The following is a 20018-nucleotide window of genomic DNA, read 5'->3' as shown; positions in this document are numbered from 1 at the left end:
CCATAAAGTATATATTCTTGATCAGTTTAAACAGCCGAGTCGATATAGCCATGTCCGTCTGTCTGTATGTCTTTTTTTATGCGAACTAGTCTCTCAGTTTTAAAGCTATCTTTATGAAACTTTTCAAAAGTCCCTCTTTCTGTTGCACGCAGTACATATGTCAAAACCAGCTGGATCAGAACACTTTATAATATAGCTGCCATAGGAACGATCGGTGGAAAATTAGGTTCTTGTATGAAAAACATTTTTGTTTATCAAGATATCTTGATCAAACTCGGCATTTATTAGTTTTACTATGCTCCTCATACATATGCAAAATCCTTTTAAGATCGGACCCCTATATCATATAGCTGCCATAGGAACGATCGGTCGAAAATTAAGTTGTATGGAAGTTTTTTGTTTTTTTAAGATATCTTAACCATACTCGGCATTAACTATTTTCCCTGTGCTTCTTAGATACGGGCAAAGCAATATGAGCATTATGAAAAGGTTGGGTCTGCAAGAGTATTAAATCTTTGGCGTGTCGAAGATAGCCCTTCTTTCTTGTTAGAAATGACAATAACAGAACCGCATGTACATCCATTTTCGGGTAAGTTACTTGTACTCAACACAGAAATATCCGACTAAGAAATACCCTCTGCCCGAAGCTGAAAATTCCACCATCAAGGTAAGACAAGTATTTGCACTGTACTATTCTCGAACATTTTCGTTCCAAAGAAAATGACGCGTCACTCGGGTAAAAAAGTGCGATATTTATTGTGTGAAAAACGAAAAAGAATATTTTCTGAATTAAAACGTAAAAAGAATCAAAAATGATAAATTTGGATGGACTACGTAGTGAACCTTTCGCTTTTACTGTTGGCAAATCGCACCTTTCTTGAGTCGAGTGAAACTCGCGATTGGAGCTGCTGGAACTGCATGGCTGTCGGTGGATGGGCAGCTCGGTTCAGGCGCTGCAGGCGATCCCCATATGGCTGGTTCTCGTTGTGCGCACTTTCTGGGACATTCTTTGTCTGTGCGTCGCTATTGTAACCGCCTTTCTCGCGGGGCTTGGGCGAACCGGGAAGTTTCTTCTTTGGTTTCTTCTTGGGTAGATTGCGCATCTTTGGAGGCTTTGGCGTCCGATGCACGTAGCCCTTGCCAAAGATCCAAGAGAATTTACCCTTACGCTCGCCTAGAACGCAGCCACCGTACTGCACATTGGGATTGGGCGGATGTGGATACATGGTGGGCATGGCCCAGTCATTTTCATTATACTGCGTCTCCGTATTGGTCACATGGACCGTCTTCAGTCGTTCAGGATGCATTAGGCCCGCTGGCGGCGTTACACCAAAATCAAATTCCGCCTCGCTGTCGGTGGTGTCTGAGAGGACCAGCTCGTTCTCACAGTGGGGCATGTTGCGCTTCTGGCACTGCCGCTGCACCTCGTCGACCAGCTGCTTCTTGTCGATGAAGCTGCGGCAGAAGCACTGCATCACGGGCCTGTGGCACTTGCACTTGCTGAAGCCCATGTTCTTGAGGCAGCGCTTCATGTCCCTCACCTGCTTCAGCAGCGGATTCTTGACGATGCGGAACTGCACGGGCTTCATGTTCGCATAGGGATTGGCGGCACGCTTTAGCGTATCCGGATCCTTGAGCGGACGCAGCGTAATGAGATACTCGTCGTTCTTCTTCTCAATATGCAGCGTCGGCACCTGCACCAGATCCTCTGGCTTCTCCTCCCTATCATGTGGTGGCGGTTGCTTATGCTTGTGATACGACATATACTTCGAGATGGGTATGGTATCCACGGGAAAGTCCTTTAGGAAGTAGCCCATCAGCTCGCGTATGGAACGGCGTATCGCACCGGGACGCCAACCGGGCCGCTGCGCCAACGGATTGTGCGTCCACAACCAGCCCATGTGGGCGGGCACCTTGCGCTCGTCATCGTGACAGTGGACATGACCCTGTCGCGGATGAGTGAGTGGCTCCATGGGCGCATAGACCCTTGACTTGACGTTCAGCTTGTGCGCCATCTTGTGCCTGTTGCGTATTTTGTGCACGCCGCACGGTTCCGACATTTTCGAGGTTGACTTACTGGCCCGACGATTCCTTGTGGCCTTGGCCAGCTTGCAGGCCTCATCGCAGATTTCCTTAATCTTTGCATTTTTCTCCGCGTCATCGCCGCCAACGTTGAACATCTTCTTCAACTCCGTGAAGATACTGACCAAATCGGTTTGCGGCTTTTTCTGCGATCGCTTGGATGAGCTGGTACATGGCTGTGCACTTTTGCATTTCCTGATGCTATGCTTTAGGGATTTATAATCATGGACAATCGTTTCGAAGGCGTCCTCGGTCTTGACATCCGAGCCTTGATTGTTGCCGGTCTTGGAGCAGCCGCTGGAAGATTCCAATTCTAAGCTCTTTGATTCGCTGCCAATGTGCTGAAAGAAGTCAACGAGTATATCCTTGGCTGTCGCCTTCTCATCGTAATCCTTCTCCTCGAAGTGGGGCAGCGGCTTGTAGCCGCAATGCGGACAGGCTGCAATCAGTGGCAGCCAGGACACATCCTCGTGGCACATGGGACAATCGCGTCCCCTCTTCATGCCCATCTGCTTCAATTCGGGTGCCGATGTCGGCAGGCACATTCGATTCGTGTTGCCCTCGCCCAAATGGGATCGCGCACTAAACGAAAATTGGCCGCCAGGTCCAGGTGATGCATCTATTTTCAAGCAGCCATTGTCGGATTTAGCGCAGGAGTAGATGTTATAGGGTCCAGCCACATCGACCAATCTGTGCACCTTCTGGAACCGTTCGAAATTGTCAACTTATGACCTGGAACGAATGCAGCTACTCACCTCGCGACCAGCCTCACATCTCAACCTGTTGTTGCTGGACGTTTGACAAAAGGTAGACGCATCAGCGGACTGTTCGTCAGTGCCATAGAATCCCTGGCACGGATCGGACGTGGTGGGAAAGCTCTGAGAGGTGTCCCCCAATATACCGCCACAACATTCGTCTCCGCCGTCGCCGTCGTCGTCGTCGTTGTCGCTGCAAAGGTCCATGTCCGTGACCATTACTCTATTGAATTTCAGGCGCTATCGGCCCCCAGGCTCCAGCCGTGGAGCTTACTTACTCATCGATGTTCTGACAACGCATGGTCATCGAGAGACGTACTGTGCACATGCCCACGGTACAGCCCTTGCAGGTCAGCTCCACTTCGGCGGTATGGACGACCTCCTGGAATGTGTCTGTTATCCGTCGTATGACCGAGTCCGGCAAGACATAGCAACCACGACCTGGGGGATCGAACAAAGTGCTCTAGTCAAAAGTGTTTGACTGGAAGTTACCCGGTTCACATATTTCGGGGCCTAGGTGTCTTATCATGATATGCTGGAAATCGATGTTTATCGATTATAGGGAAGTTAAAAGAGTGTAAGCTCTTATTTCAAAAGTGTTCGAATAAAAAACAATAAACTAATTTGCTATCGATAGCCTATTCCTAGCTCTTAAAGTATCGGAGATCGACATGTTTAAACGGACAATCAGTTCAAAGAAAGAGTAGGATGGAACAATTTGGAATGGGCAAAGTGTATTAAGAAAGTGCGCTTAGATTTTCCGCTCACCGATCTCTTTCTTCATGTAGGAGACGGCCAGAGTGATGCCCTCCGATAGCTCCTTGTCCAGACACTCGCGCGGCATGGAGAATCGAGCGCTCGGCTCGCAGGGCAAGCAGTTAACATTAATGCGATTGGCACACATGATCGGCTTGCAGCCCTTGCAGATGCTGGCAGTTATCTTTAGCATACTGGGGCACTCAAAGTCACGTCCGGGCATGTTGAGCTTCATGCAGATCATGTTCGCTGTGAAGCAGCGGAAGAATTCCTTCTTGGGCTTGGGCTTTTTCTTGCCCTTGGCCGAAGGGCCACACTGATCGTCGATTTCCTGGCTCAGATCCCTTTCGGCGTCCTTGGCCATTTGTAATCGAAATGCTGGGCCGCAGCACATATCCTTGTCCTTTTTACCTTTTTTTTTGCTGTCGGTATCCTTATCCTTATCGTTAGGATTCTGTCTAGTCGAACAGCGTATGTAGTTCTCCTTGTCCCTATCCATCTCATTAGATGCCCAACAGCACGGCGCCTTTGCCATATCGAAATTGAACTTCAGCTACAATAATTATTGAATTTATAATTTGGCTATCTGCACAGTTAATTTCAAGGTAAAATCACAAAAATAATTTCAATGCTATAAATTTTTATTCGCTCGAGCCTGGAAGCCTACGCGTTGAAATTTCAATAGAGTATAAGCAACATTGCCAAACAAAATGCTTTAACAAAGCCATATATAAATATCAACGCACACTTTGATACTAATTTTTTGATAAATTAAAATTAATTTTTTAAATGCCAATGGATGCCTCTCTTCTGTTCGAGTTTAAAATAAATATTTTTTCGAAGATTTGACTTTATTGTTAAATGTGGGGCATTCTTACATTCTAGGTAATTATACATAGAGATTTTCCTGGTCAAACGCTGACTTAGTTAAATTTCCCCAATGCTGCATATTGAAAAACACGCTTTACTATGTGGTTTTCATGAATTCAAGTAAGACTTAATTATGTTGATTTATTTTTTTCCTAGAGTTCAATCAACAAGTTGTGTTGAAATTCTCATACACTTTATTGTATGTAAATGTGTATGTATGTATGTTATGTATGTATGGTATGTATGGTATGTATGGTATGTATGGTATGTATGGTATGTATGGTATGTATGGTATGTATGGTATGTATGGTATGTATGGTATGTATGGTATGTATGGTATGTATGGTATGTATGGTATGTATGTATGGTATATATGTATGGTATGTATAGTGTGTATGGTATGTTTGGTATGTATGGTATGTATGGTATGTATGGTATGTATGGTATGTATGGTATGTATGGTATGTATGGTATGTATGGTATGTATGGTATGTATGGTATGTATGGTATGTATGGTATGCCTGGTATGTATGGTATGTATGATATGTATGGTATGTATGGTATGTATGGTATGTATGGTATGTATGGTATGTATGGTATGTATGGTATGTATGGTATGTACGGTATGTATAGTATGTATGCTATGTATGGTATGTGTGGTATGTATGGTATGTATGGTATGTATGGTATGAAAACCCAGTAAAAACCTACTCTCCGTATCCGTCGGATGGTACCACCGATGGGTAACACTTCACGAGGGGGAGATGGCATGAAAACCTCAGCTAGAATCTTATCTATGATTGACGATTGCGCGGCCTTACAGGACTGCTCTTTTGCCGCAGGCCCGTATTATTTTCCATCATCCTGGCTACTGCACTCTCAGCTGTCGCCGCCTTTACCCCGACGAACTCCAGATGTTGTTTGCACGTAAGCCGATGGGCGAGCATTACTCCCAAGTACCTGATGACTGGCTTCGACGCATAGTGTGGCTGTCTCCACTACCTTACGGCTGCTGACCAGTACTGCCTCCGTCTTGACGGCAGCCAGTGTTGAGCCATTGGTCGCGAGCCATTTACCACTTAACGGATAGCGGTGTTCGTTTTCTTCGCAACCGCAGGCAGCTCCTTGCTGACCGTAACAGCCGCTATGTCGTCTGCAAAGCTAATAATGTGTGTGCCTGCTGAGGTGTCCAAGCGGAGAGCTGCGTCGTACATTACATTCCACAATGTAGGTCCAGGGACTGAGCCTTGTGGAACGCCGCCTGTTATAGTGTGGTGACGCTGTCCTGTAGAGGTGTCATACAGGAGCACACGGTTGGAGAAGTAGTCCGTTATCAAGCTTATTAAGTACTCCGATATCTGGAGCCCTTGAAGCGCGCGTATAATGCTCATTCAGCTAGCTGAATGAAACGCGTTCTTTGCGTCCAGGGTCGTGATGAGGCAGGTCCTGGGGCTTGTTTGGCTGAATCCAGGCCTGTAGCACCTCCTCTGCGTCCGTCCATTTTACAACCGACGCTACGGCATACGTGATGGCCATGTGCAGCGTTGGTTGCGAGGCGAAGAGTTTGGTGACAATTGCTCTTAGCTGGTCCTCGCTTGTGGCTATTGGCGTCCTGCACATTCTTCCCATGACCAATTTATAGGCTGCTCCAAAGGGTTGTGCGTCGGCTTCAGCACTTAAGAATTCCACGCGGCGTCCTTGCTGCGATTGATGGCCTTCTTAAGGGCGGCGAAGAGCTCTGTAGGCCTCCAGCTCCTGGCAATTGTGTCTCCTGTGTGCCTGTTGGTAGCGTCGTCTGGTTATATGGCTTCTAGCCGTCTCTATATGCTGGTTCCACTAGTGAACAGGTCTGCGCCTGCTTATCCGCCTTCTCTTTTTAAGCATGACAGCATTGCATGCTTCCTCTACCGTTCTTGCTATATGGTTAGCACAGTGGTCGGCATCTCCACTGGCCGGAAGTTGCTTGCTCTCGACCATTAGCGACAACGCTTCTGGACTAAGCGTGTCTTGATTACATGTGCCCTGCTGGTGGTACTGGTCCTTGTGCTGGTCGGCGTAGTGGCTTATTATTGCATTGTGTGTCTGACACCATCAAAGTCGGGCGTCTCGCTAGGCATGGGCTAGCAAAGGTAAGGTCGATGACAGATCTTCTGCCTGCTTTGTTGAATGTTTGCCTGTTGCCGATGTTGAGTAGCGACACGTTGCGAGCTGCAAACTCATCCAGCAAGAGGCGCCCACGTTGGTTTGTTTTACTGCTTCCCCATTACTGGCGAACGGGTTCATGCATCGTTCGTGATGTTGTCCAGTATGGCGGCGAACTCGTTGATTTCTATCCTAGGTGCAATATAGCAGCTTTATATATATATATATATATATATACATATATATATATTCCGCTACACTTGGCTCTAGTGTATCCGGCTGCTGCTTTTCTGTCGGTAAGCTGCGCTGGTGGGCTTCCGCATCTCCAAATTGCTGCGACACCTCAATTGCTCTGCACCAAAAATGCAATCGTGATTGGGCCGTTGTAGTTCGCTGACGATAGCGAGGTCAGCGTTCTCTTCCCGTATAGTTTGGGCGAGTAGGTCCTGGGCCGCTCTGCAATGGTTCAATTTAATTTGTATTAACTTGATTTTTTGGCAGTTGGCTGTGATGCCTTAATGAACCACGGGCAGGCCCTGCTGAGGGTATTGTGTGCCGTGTTCGCGGTCTCGTGGCTTATGCAAATAATGCATTTTGGCTTGCAGCTGCACTCCTTCGATGAGTGGTTGGCTTCTTCACAGTTGAAGCCCAGTTTCGAGACGTCGTGTTTACTTCGGCATCGTGCAAACGTCTGCATGTTTGCATGTATGTATGTATGTTTGGTATGCAGACTAAAATAACATCCCGCTGCTATAACTTAAGCCAGTGGATATATATGTATAAAAAACTGCATTTACTTATTTGCATAAGATCTGCACACATTTCGTGCGGAACCACTGACCATTTATTTACAGCACTTCTCTTTTCTAAGATCAGGTAGTACACAACGAGTCAGATTTTTTAAATTTTTTGAGCATTACTTAAAATTTCAATTAGGTTACGTTGCTCAACGCGTTTGCGTTGATCCTGGGTTATAATTATAGAACGGACTAGGTTCCAATTTGTTCGATTTGTGCCAGACACGTTTGCCTTGATATGGATCGTACCCACCCTCGAATATGCCGCCATCGTAGCCACCTTTCAGTCTGCCCTTGTTCTTCTTTACCGGTTTGGGTTTGTTGATCATCTTCGGTGGTTTTGGCTCCCGATGGACAAAGCCCTTGCCCATGATCCAGGGGAATCTGGCTTTCCGCTCACCGATCACACAGCCGCCGTACTGCACTAGGGCGCTGGCCGGATGTGGATACTGGGTGGGCATGGCCCAGTCATTCTCATTGTACTGGGTCTCGCAGTTAACCCGATCGGGCTTTCGGCGGCGTTCCGGCTTAATGACACCCGCGGGGGGTGTGACTCCAAACTCCAATTCGTTGTCGCTGTCGCTCTCGCTGAGATCCGAGTAGACGAAGATGTCGCTAACGTCACGCCAACCGCGCTCCTCGCTCAACAGCTTAACTTCGTGAGCGACTATTTTTTGGTCAATGTGACTGCGACAGAAACAACTGGCCACCGGCTGATGGCAGCTGCACACGGGATAGCCCTTGTCTTTGAGACTGATCTTTATGTTGCGCATGCCCGTGGCAATCGGGTCCTTGATGATGCGAAAGACAACCGGCTTCATGTTCGCATACGGATTGGCGTCCACGGCCAGACTCTTGGCATCCTTAAGCGGACGCATTGTGATGGTGTATTCATCGTATTTCTTGGTTATGTGCAGCGTCGGATGCTGTATCAGGGGCTCCTCTTCCTCGGGCTGGTTGGGGCTCTGGCGGCGGCGGCGATAATGAAACCGTGAATTGCCAATCTTGTCCGCGGGACAGTCTCGCAGAAAATAGGCCATTAGCTGGCGTATGGACTTCTTGATGGCGCCCGGTTTCCAGCATCTATGTCGTGCCAGCTCACTTTCGGTCCACATCCACCCCATGTGGCAGGGCACCCGGCCACTGCCGCGTGCGCAGGTATGGTGCGTGGTGGGCTGCCGCGAGTTGTCCTTGCGCACCAGGAATGTATAGCTAGTGGGCGGGACAAGGATTGATGAGGTCGGACTGGTTTGTGTTGAATGGTTCAACTGACTCACCGCTTGGACTTGATGCGACGCTTGGCTTTCTTAACACACTTCGGTTTCCTTTTCTTGATCGGATACGTCTTCTCGAGATCCTTGAGCGCACACTTAATGGCAGCTGATTGGCGGCGACGACCCTTTTTCTTGGCCTTGCATGCGATTGCCGCGCAATCCTTTAACAGCTTGTCGGTGAGCTGCTTGGGGGTCTTTTTGTCGCTGTAGACGTCATGCATGTCTGTAAAGATCTCCACCAGCTGCTTGCGCCGCTGCGACGGCGTTGATGCCGTCTTCCTTGGCGTCCGGTTCTGCTCCTGCGATTTGAGCTGCGGTTGCGACTTGACCTTTGTGGTGCTGCTTAGGGTGATTTATTTATTTTTTTCCTAGCGATCAATCAACAAGTTGTGTTGAAATTCTCACACACATTAATGTATGTAAATTGTATGTATGTATGTTATGTATGTATGGTATGTATGGTATGTATGGTATGTATGGTATGTATGGTATGCATGGTATGTATGGTATGTATGGTATGTATGGTATGTATGGTATGCATGGTATGTATGGTATGTATGGTATGTATGGTATGTATGGTATGTATGGTATGTATGGTATGTATGGTATGTATGGTATGTATGGTATGTATGGTATGTATGGTATGTATGGTATGTATGTATGGTATATATGTATGGTATATATGTATGGTATGTATAGTGTGTATGGTATGTTTGGTATGTATGGTATGTATGGTATGTATGGTATGTATGGTATGTATGGTATGTATGGTATGTATGGTATGTATGGTATGTATGGTATGTATGGTATGTATGGTATGTATGGTATGTATGGTATGTATGGTATGCCTGGTATGTATGGTATGTATGGTATGTATGGTATGTATGGTATGTATGGTATGTATGGTATGTACGGTATGTATAGTATGTATGCTATGTATGGTATGTGTGGTATGTATGGTATGTATGGTATGTATGGTATGAAAACCCAGTAAAAACCTACTCTCCGTATCCGTCGGATAGTACCACCGATGGGTAACACTTCACGAGGGGGAGATGGCATGAAAACCTCAGCTAGAATCTCATCTATGATTGACGATTGCGCGGCCTTACAGGACTGCCCTTCTGCCGCAGGCCCGCATTATTTTCCATCATCCTGGCTACTGCACTCTCAGCTGTCGCCGCCTTTACCCCGACGAACTCCAGATGTTGTTTGCACGTAAGCCGATGGGCGAGCATTACTCCCAAGTACCTGATGACTGGCTTCGACGCATAGTGTGGCTGTCTCCACTACCTTACGGCTGCTGACCAGTACTGCCTCCGTCTTGGCGGCAGCCAGTGTTGAGCCATTGGTCGCGAGCCAGTTACCACTTAACGGATAGCGGTGTTCGTTTTCTTCTCAACCGCAGGCAGCTCCTTGCTGACCGTAACAGCCGCTATGTCGTCTGCAAAGCTAATAATGTGTGTGCCTGCTGAGGTGTCCAAGCGGAGAGCTGCGTCGTACATTACATTCCACAATGTAGGTCCAGGGACTGAGCCTTGTGGAACGCCGCCTGTTATAGTGTGGTGACGCTGTCCTGTAGAGGTGTCATACAGGAGCACACGGTTGGAGAAGTAGTCCGTTATCAAGCTTATTAAGTACTCCGATATCTGGAGCCCTTGAAGCGCGCGTATAATGCTCATTCAGCTAGCTGAATGAAACGCGTTCTTTGCGTCCAGGGTCGTGATGAGGCAGGTCCTGGGGCTTGTTTGGCTGAATCCAGGCCTGTAGCACCTCCTCTGCGTCCGTCCATTTTACAACCGACGCTACGGCATACGTGATGGCCATGTGCAGCGTTGGTTGCGAGGCGAAGAGTTTGGTGACAATTGCTCTTAGCTGGTCCTCGCTTGTGGCTATTGGCGTCCTGCACATTCTTCCCATGACCAATTTATAGGCTGCTCCAAAGGGTTGTGCGTCGGCTTCAGCACATAAGAATTCCACGCGGCGTCCTTGCTGCGATTGATGGCCTTCTTAAGGGCGGCGAAGAGCTCTGTAGGCCTCCAGCTCCTGGCAATTGTGTCTCCTGTGTGCCTGTTGGTAGCGTCGTCTGGTTATATGGCTTCTAGCCGTCTCTATAAGCTGGTTCCACTAGTGAACAGGTCTGCGCCTGCTTATCCGCCTTCTCTTTTTAAGCATGACAGCATTGCATGCTTCCTCTACCGTTCTTGCTATATGGTTAGCACAGTGGTCGGCATCTCCACTGGCCGGAAGTTGCTTGCTCTCGACCATTAGCGACAACGCTTCTGGACTGAGCGTGTCTTGATTACATGTGCCCTGCTGGTGGTACTGGTCCTTGTGCTGGTCGGCGTAGTGGCTTATTATTGCATTGTGTGTCTGACACCATCAAAGTCGGGCGTCTCGCTAGGCATGGGCTAGCAAAGGTAAGGTCGATGACAGATCTTCTGCCTGCTTTGTTGAATGTTTGCCTGTTGCCGATGTTGAGTAGCGACACGTTGCGAGCTGCAAACTCATCCAGCAAGAGGCGCCCACGTTGGTTTGTTTTACTGCTTCCCCATTACTGGCGAACGGGTTCATGCATCGTTCGTGATGTTGTCCAGTATGGCGGCGAACTCGTTGATTTCTATCCTAGGTGCAATATAGCAGCTTTATATATATATATATATATATATATATATATATACATATATATATATTCCGCTACACTTGGCTCTAGTGTATCCGGCTGCTGCTTTTCTGTCGGTAAGCTGCGCTGGTGGGCTTCCGCATCTCCAAATTGCTGCGACACCTCAATTGCTCTGCACCAAAAATGCAATCGTGATTGGGCCGTTGTAGTTCGCTGACGATAGCGAGGTCAGCGTTCTCTTCCCGTATAGTTTGGGCGAGTAGGTCCTGGGCCGCTCTGCAATGGTTCAATTTAATTTGTATTAACTTGATTTTTTGGCAGTTGGCTGTGATGCCTTAATGAACCACGGGCAGGCCCTGCTGAGGGTATTGTGTGCCGTGTTCGCGGTCTCGTGGCTTATGCAAATAATGCATTTTGGCTTGCAGCTGCACTCCTTCGATGAGTGGTTGGCTTCTTCACAGTTGAAGCCCAGTTTCGAGACGTCGTGTTTACTTCGGCATCGTGCAAACGTCTGCATGTTTGCATGTATGTATGTATGTTTGGTATGCAGACTAAAATAACATCCCGCTGCTATAACTTAAGCCAGTGGATATATATGTATATAAAACTGCATTTACTTATTTGCATAAGATCTGCACACATTTCGTGCGGAACCACTGACCATTTATTTACAGCACTTCTCTTTTCTAAGATCAGGTAGTACACAACGAGTCAGATTTTTTAAATTTTTTGAGCATTACTTAAAATTTCAATTAGGTTACGTTGCTCAACGCGTTTGCGTTGATCCTGGGTTATAATTATAGAACGGACTAGGTTCCAATTTGTTCGATTTGTGCCAGACACGTTTGCCTTGATATGGATCGTACCCACCCTCGAATATGCCGCCATCGTAGCCACCTTTCAGTCTGGCCTTGTTCTTCTTTACCGGTTTGGGTTTGTTGATCATCTTCGGTGGTTTTGGCTCCCGATGGACAAAGCCCTTGCCCATGATCCAGGGGAATCTGGCTTTCCGCTCACCGATCACACAGCCGCCGTACTGCACTAGGGCGCTGGCCGGATGTGGATACTGGGTGGGCATGGCCCAGTCATTCTCATTGTACTGGGTCTCGCAGTTAACCCGATCGGGCTTTCGGCGGCGTTCCGGCTTAATGACACCCGCGGGGGGTGTGACTCCAAACTCCAATTCGTTGTCGCTGTCGCTCTCGCTGAGATCCGAGTAGACGAAGATGTCGCTAACGTCACGCCAACCGCGCTCCTCGCTCAACAGCTTAACTTCGTGAGCGACTATTTTTTGGTCAATGTGACTGCGACAGAAACAACTGGCCACCGGCTGATGGCAGCTGCACACGGGATAGCCCTTGTCTTTGAGACTGATCTTTATGTTGCGCATGCCCGTGGCAATCGGGTCCTTGATGATGCGAAAGACAACCGGCTTCATGTTCGCATACGGATTGGCGTCCACGGCAAGACTCTTGGCATCCTTAAGCGGACGCATTGTGATGGTGTATTCATCGTATTTCTTGGTTATGTGCAGCGTCGGATGCTGTATCAGGGGCTCCTCTTCCTCGGGCTGGTTGGGGCTCTGGCGGCGGCGGCGATAATGAAACCGTGAATTGCCAATCTTGTCCGCGGGATAGTCTCGCAGAAAATAGGCCATTAGCTGGCGTATGGACTTCTTGATGGCGCCCGGTTTCCAGCATCTATGTCGTGCCAGCTCACTTTCGGTCCACATCCACCCCATGTGGCAGGGCACCCGGCCACTGCCGCGTGCGCAGGTATGGTGCGTGGTGGGCTGCCGCGAGTTGTCCTTGCGCACCAGGAATGTATAGCTAGTGGGCGGGACGAGGATTGATGAGGTCGGACTGGTTTGTGTTGAATGGTTCAACTGACTCACCGCTTGGACTTGATGCGACGCTTGGCTTTCTTAACACACTTCGGTTTCCTTTTCTTGATCGGATACGTCTTCTCGAGATCCTTGAGCGCACACTTAATGGCAGCTGATTGGCGGCGACGACCCTTTTTCTTGGCCTTGCATGCGATTGCCGCGCAATCCTTTAACAGCTTGTCGGTGAGCTGCTTGGGGGTCTTTTTGTCGCTGTAGACGTCATGCATGTCTGTAAAGATCTCCACCAGCTGCTTGCGCCGCTGCGACGGCGTTGATGCCGTCTTCCTTGGCGTCCGGTTCTGCTCCTGCGATTTGAGCTGCGGTTGCGACTTGACCTTTGTGGTGCTGCTTAGGGTGACCATCTGATCACACAGCTCCTGGATGCGGCAGCGCGTGCAGACGCGGCTCGTCCTGCAGGTGCAGTCCTTGGAACTCTTTGGAATGCTGGCGCAGCTGTTACGCTTCCGCTGGCTATTCTCCTCGCTGTCCAGCCGCGTCCTGAGAATATGATTGCGCAGTACCTCCGCCGCGGTGGCCGACTCATCGAACGGCTCCTCGCTGGGCTTGTCCATCTCGAATCGTTTGTAGCCGCAATACGGGCAGGCGGCCACCTTAGGCAACCAGGTGATGTTTGCATGGCACACGGGGCAGAGCAGCGGGGGCGTGTACTTGGTGGTAATTAGTTCCGGTTGCTTGATGACTGGACAGACCCCCAGCGTGTGTTTCCGTGCTTCCTTCAGCTCCTCCAGCTGCTTTGCTGTGAAAGGCGCTTCAAATATGGACGGCTGCTGCTCCTCTTGGTCATCCCACTCCGAATAGAGCCAGCCATCACTGGAGTTAAATGTGCCGCTGTCGGTGCTTGAGGGATATTTCGGACACTTGCAGCGCCTGGAACGAAAGTGGCCAGACGGCGGCGTAGGCACCCGCTCCTTATCAATATCCAAATCAATCAGCAGCTTCTTCAGTAGATTACGCTCGCGGTCCTTGGTCGGATCGAGCTCTGGCGGTGGCTTTACGCCACGCAAAACACAACCACATTCCTCGCCAGTCGGCTGGCTCTTCTTGTGCATGCAGCTAAAGGGTGCGCCGGCATGCGTCATAAGACGCTCATCGGTGATGCAGGAAGTCGCCGCGCACCTGCCGGAGCGACCCAGCGTGAAGATGACGTCACGCGGATTGACAGACTTGTCCAACGGCCGGCAGACATCGTAACAGCCAAAGGGAAGCAATCGGGTGCTAAAAGACAGTCGAGATATTACATTACAAAAATTAAAGCTACCTTTTAGTAATAAATAAGGTATCCAAATGTGTCTTAATGCTTAAGCGCAGACTATCCTTATAAATGGACAAATTTGAAAAGATATCCAAAAATGAAGTACTTTTAATCTGCATTTACTATACATACAACATACCAAATTTGATGTGTCTGTAGCTGTTATAGCTCCTGTTTTATGCTTAGAAGGCCAATTCTAGAAACAGATTTTATCGATATAAGCGAAATGGGGCGACATATCAACAAAACAAGAAGAACATGTTCTGCCATACCATACGGAAAAGATATATTTTAATTATAAGTCTTTATCTTTCGACGCGTTTTTCGACTGATATATAGACGGGCATGACCAAACTGAGTCAGCCTGCGCCTCAGTCCTGATCATGCGCATCTATTTTCTGTTGCTACTTACTCTAGATCTGGATCGGTAGAGCTGAACTTGATGTTAATTTCTACGGTAGCTACGCGCTTCTTGTTCTTCAGCAACTCGACGCTGATAACCTCATTCACCGAGAATGTGGGATCCGCCAGCTGGCGCAGCACTAGAGCCGAAGGCTTGCAGTTGCCACAGCCGAACATCTGCTCACCCTCGTACATGGTCACGCAGATGCCCCTGGTGGTTAGTGAACCAACAAGCTCGCAGGGACTGGCGACGAACTCGCCCAGCGTCTTGTAAGGAAAGCATTGGGTAAACAGTCGATTCTCTGGCAGCTCAACAAATTCGTTAAATAGCCGAACGCTGTAGGTGAAAGGGTTCTCCTCCCCATCGCGTGGGCGTCGACTCGAATTCAGCAAAATAATATCGAACGAATACGATTGCTTAAGTGGTTCCATAATTATCAACTATATATGCATATGCATTCAAACTAATGCTTTAATTGGTTTTGGTTTTTGATTGGTTTTTTTTGTCCGCAGTTTGGCAATCTCGCAATTTGTGTTTACAATTTGGTAAAATATTTAGAAAATTTTCATTCATGTAAAATTTTTAGCTAAGAAAAACCGATATGATGTTAAATAGAAATAAAATGGAATGAATAACAAAATTAACTTGATATGATACAACTGTCTGTGTTTTAGAGAGCTTGCTAGGTTTAAGAAAAACAAAGTTTCCTTATGTTTGGATATTAAATTAAATGCACTTGCAGAAAATCGGTGGATGTTGATGACATATGTATCTATAATATGTGGTAAAGAGTGTATAAAAAAATAATTTATCGATTGGTTCTTTCTGTAGTCTTACATAGTAGTTGAATGTTGATTAAATTTGGCTCATATAAATATTAAATCAAATAAGTGCCGGGTTTGGTCAGATATATAAATAAAGAGAAATAACACACAGAAAGTTTATTTTCGACCGATCATTACTATGGCTGCTTTATGACCCGGAAGTCCGATCCGGACGGACCTAGCAAAATTTCAAGGCGATAGCTTAAAAACTCCAAAAATAGATTTATAGAAACAGACAGATGGACACTGCTATATGAGTCTGGTGTTGGTAATGATCTAGAATATATATACTTTATAGGGTCAGCGATGTCTCCTTCGGTGCGCTACACGATTAATGACAACATTTTAATGCCTTCCACAAGGGAATAAAAATAATAAAGTTCCTTTAGGCAGCAATATGATGTAGTAGTCCGGTCTGGCCAATCGCTTTCTGTATATATATATTTATAGATTTATATATATGGTGAAATGGAATGTCTGTATCATACTTCAGGGTACGACAGAAGAGAAAGCAATAAGAGCCTAAATTAATCTACTGTTAGTCGTACATAAATGTATATATATGTTTGCAGATTGATAAGTAATCGTTATTTTTACCATTTATTTTAAGATCTAAGCGTCCAAAATTAAAAATATAATGATTGTAATTCAAAAAATTCTATGATATATACTCGATCAATGATCAATGCCAAAACCTGAGTAAATTATAACTTGTTAGCGTTAAAAACGAAACAGCGGCTTTTGAGAACAAGGAATTTTGAATTACATTCGATTACAATCATTCAGCGCCATCAGGTTTCTCTAACGTTTCTCGAAGCCATCGACAGCAGTTCTTTAAAGTTATTCGTAATGCGATAGATCTCTTAATCGATCAAGTTGTTGTTTTTATTTTTTTTACGGCTTTTGTTTTTGTGGGGTCAGCTTGCGAGCTGCTGTAAATACGGTCCAGGCCGCATTTACTTGCAGGCATTGATGGTGCCCACAAACTGTGGCTTTCGGCGTCCCCCTTCTCAGCAATCAGCCGATGCCTATCTCTTGACTTCTGGTCACCATTCATATTCCAGTTGTCACCGACACAAATTTCAATGGCTGCTGCTTCTGTTGCTCATCCCCTACCGAATAGAGGTAGCCATCGCTTTAATTAAATGTGTTGCTGGCACTGATTTATTGATATTCCGGACACTTGCTACTCACAGCTAGTCAATCTACAGATGGATCAGCACCTTCTTTAGCAGCTTACGATCGCGACCTTTGGGCAGATCGGCCTCTGGCACAACCACATTCCCTGCCAGTCGGCTGGCTTTTCTTGTGCATGCAGCTAAATGGCGCTCCGACATGCGTCATAAAACGCTCGTCGATGATGCAGGAGGCCGCCGGGCATTTTCCCGAGCGACCCAGTGTGAAGATGAAGTCACGCGGATTGATGGACTTCTCCAACGGACGGCAGAAATCGTAACAGCCAACGGGCAGAATTCGGGTGCTGAAAGAAAGGCCCATATAAAAATGTAAGAGTGCTCTAGTCGGGAGTAGCCGTCTAGGAGATACCCTGAACCCCACGTCTAGCTACCTTTTCATGTGCTAAGTAGTTATTTAATGGCAACGGTGTTTATAGTACGAACTTTATGTAATTTGAAGCTTACAAATATGGTACCCAAATGTGTGATGAAGGAATTAGAGAAGATATTTAAACAAACAAATTATATCTGTATCTCTATATATAAAACTGTTTGTCCTGACTGACTGACTGACTGACTGCTGACTGACTGACTGACTGACTGACTGACTGACTGATTGGTGATCAACGCACAGCCCAAACCGTAAGAGCTAGGAAGCTGAAATTTTCACTGTAGTTACCTTATGTAATGTAGGTGCACGTTAAGACGGGGTTTCGGGAAATTCCACTCGCAAGTGTGGAAAAATCGCGAAAAACGTTCGTATGTAACTTTTTTGCTTACCATCCGATCGGCCCCAAACTTATTTTCAAAGATCTTTGTTCAAATTCATTTGAGGGGTGTTTCGCACTTTTCGGAAAACCCATTCCTCCTTGGTGGAAATGGAGGTCAAAGATTTGGTGGGTGACGTTTCGAGCTCAAATTCATTTACAGTGAGCTATATGAAAAATCATTTGAGACGTGTTTCTCACTTTTCGCAGAATTCAAACTTCTTCGCGGGGAATGCGATTTAAAGATTTTTTGGGCGGCGTTTTAAGTTGTGTCCGATTGGCTTCAAACTTATTCTCAAAGCTCTACATAAGAACTTAATGAATACGTATTTCAGCGATTTTGGAAATTCCACCCGCAACAGTGGTAAATTGGCGGAAAAAGGTTGTATGAAAGTTTTTTGTTTACCATCCGATCGGCCCCAAATTCATGTTTAAATATCTATGTTTAAATTCATTTAAGGGGTGTTTCACACTTTTTGAAAAATCCATTCCTCCTTGGTGGAAATGGAGGTCAAAGATTTGGTGGGTGACGTTTCGCACTCAAATTCATTTCCTGAGATCTATTAGAAAAATCATTTGAGACGTGTTTCACACTTTTCGCAGAATTCAAACTTCTTCGTGGGGAATGCGATTTAAAGATTTTTTGTGCGAAGTTTTAAGTTGTTTCCGATTTGCTTCAAACTTATTTTCAAAGCTCTACATAAGAACTTAATGAATACGTATTTCGACGATTTGGAAAATTCCACCCGCAACAGTGGTAAATTGGCGGAAAACGGTTGTATAAAAGTTTTTTGTTTACCATCCGATCGGCCCCAAACTCATTTTCAAAGATCTATATTCAAATTCATTTGAGGGTTGTCTCATACTTTTTGAAAAATCCATCCCTCCTTGGTGCAAATGGGGGTCGAAGATCTATAAGAAAGATCCTTCGGAGGAAAATGCATTTCAAAGATTTTTTTGGTGAATTTTAAGAGTTTTCCGATTTGTTTGAATCCCGACCGATCAGTTTTAAAATCATTTTCAAAGCTTTTTTGATTTTATAACATACGTGCCACGGGTAAGGCCGGGTTATACCCGCTAGTACACTATATGAGAAGCTGATTACCAAATTTTGCCTATGTAGGTCTTATAGCTCTTAAATTATGATTATAAAACCAAATCTCGTAACCGATTCTTATCGATAACTACAAGATATGATAATTTCCTTCTGCATATGTTACTTTAAGGTTCTGAGATCGATGCGTTCACACAAGAATATATATTTTTTATGGGGTCGGAGATGCCTCCTTCTACTTGGCACAACAACATTATATCCTTTTTAGCAGCAGCTACTTACTCTGGATCCGGATCGGCAGAGCTGAACATAATTTTAAGGTCTAAGTGAGCTACGTGCTTATTGTCCTTTAGTAACTTGACACTGAGAACCTCATTCACCGGGAATGTGGGACGCGCTAGCTGGCGCAGCATTTGCTGCGATGGCCTGCAGATGCCACGGCCAAACATCTGGCCATGCTCGTACACGTTCACGCGGATGCCCTTGGTCAGTGCACCAATTAGTTCGCAGGGGCTGGCCACGAACCTGCCCAGCGCCTTGAAAGGAAAGCATTCTGCAAACTGACGGTTCTCTGGCAGTTCAACAAAGTCATGTAATAGGCAGACGCTGTAGGTGAATAAGTTCTCCTGCCCATCGCGTGGTCGTTGACTGGATTTCAGCAGAATAATATCGAACGAATAGCATTGCTTAAGTGGTTCCATAATTATCAATTAAATATGCCTTTATATAAGTTTCGTCAATTGGAGTTAGTTTTTAATTAGGTTTTTGTCTAATTGGTAATTTATAAGCAATTTGGCATTTTGTGTTTAAAATTTGGTAAAATACTTAGAACATTTTTGTTCATGTTAAATTTGTAGCTCAGAATAACTGATTTGTTGCTAAAGAGAAATTAAACGAACTGAATGATAACAATAACTGGATACTAAACAACTGTCTGTGTGCTGGAGAGCTTACTAAGTTTAAGAAAATACAATTATGGGTGCTCTCGACTATGTGATACCCTTAACCTCCAACTACCAACACCTATTTACCTATTTAATAGGCAAAGGTATATCATTAGCTTTATTATAGAACTCGAAAAAGACACGCATATGAATGTATGTGTGTAAGTCAATTCTTGCGATTTGCGCCAGTTGCAACGTGGCTTGCCAATGTTATCCTTACTATCTTCTGCTGCTAAACCGATTTAAATGAAATACTGTAGATCTGAATGTCATAGAATATTCGCAAGTTGACAAAAAGACAACACATCTAAAATTGTTGTGTGGGTCCAATGGGAATTTGTTTTCATTTGATTTTGAGTGGGGAGGGCAATCGTATAAATTGCTGAATCTACGT

General features: G+C 46.0%; 4 protein-coding genes across 5 annotated transcripts; all 4 read right to left on the bottom strand.

The window, feature by feature from the left end:
* Positions 1-732: 732 nt before the first annotated feature.
* LOC135438377 (uncharacterized) lies at positions 733-4290 on the bottom strand. The gene is made up of 4 exons (XM_064696675.1): positions 3606-4290; positions 3116-3278; positions 2838-3030; positions 733-2783 (listed from the first exon to the last, which is right to left on the bottom strand). The coding sequence occupies exons 1-4, from the start codon at positions 4126-4128 to the stop codon at positions 831-833; spliced, it is 2832 nt and encodes a 943-aa protein (XP_064552745.1). The 5' UTR covers positions 4129-4290; the 3' UTR covers positions 733-830.
* A 3107-nt stretch (positions 4291-7397) lies between these two features.
* Positions 7398-9036, bottom strand: LOC135438319 (uncharacterized). Its single transcript, XM_064696601.1, has 2 exons — positions 8680-9036; positions 7398-8614 (listed from the first exon to the last, which is right to left on the bottom strand). The coding sequence occupies exons 1-2, from the start codon at positions 8895-8897 to the stop codon at positions 7552-7554; spliced, it is 1281 nt and encodes a 426-aa protein (XP_064552671.1). The 5' UTR covers positions 8898-9036; the 3' UTR covers positions 7398-7551.
* Positions 9037-11911: 2875 nt separating this feature from the next.
* LOC135438318 (uncharacterized) lies at positions 11912-15480 on the bottom strand. Its single transcript, XM_064696600.1, has 3 exons — positions 14870-15480; positions 13194-14420; positions 11912-13128 (listed from the first exon to the last, which is right to left on the bottom strand). Exons 1-3 carry the CDS (start codon positions 15289-15291, stop codon positions 12066-12068), a joined length of 2712 nt encoding a protein of 903 aa, XP_064552670.1. The 5' UTR covers positions 15292-15480; the 3' UTR covers positions 11912-12065.
* A 785-nt stretch (positions 15481-16265) lies between these two features.
* On the bottom strand, positions 16266-19597 carry LOC135438240 (uncharacterized). 2 transcript variants are annotated; one of them, XM_064696473.1, is made up of 3 exons: positions 18963-19597; positions 16879-17164; positions 16266-16819 (listed from the first exon to the last, which is right to left on the bottom strand). In XM_064696473.1, the coding sequence occupies exons 1-2, from the start codon at positions 19379-19381 to the stop codon at positions 16921-16923; spliced, it is 663 nt and encodes a 220-aa protein (XP_064552543.1). In that variant the 5' UTR covers positions 19382-19597; the 3' UTR covers positions 16266-16819; positions 16879-16920. The 2 variants fall into 2 exon arrangements, with proteins under 2 accessions (XP_064552543.1, XP_064552544.1); XM_064696474.1 differs by having other exon boundaries at positions 16266-16796; positions 18963-19594.
* Between the last annotated feature and the right edge of the window lie 421 nt (positions 19598-20018).

The sequence above is a fragment of the Drosophila montana genome, unplaced genomic scaffold (genome assembly GCF_035044405.1).
Source record: "Drosophila montana isolate Dmon_TW-CO22-7 unplaced genomic scaffold, ASM3504440v1 contig_3848_1, whole genome shotgun sequence".
Lineage (NCBI taxonomy): Eukaryota > Metazoa > Arthropoda > Insecta > Diptera > Drosophilidae > Drosophila > Drosophila montana.
The sequence above is the reverse complement of the archived record's forward strand: the minus strand, read 5'-3'. Positions and strand labels throughout refer to the sequence as shown.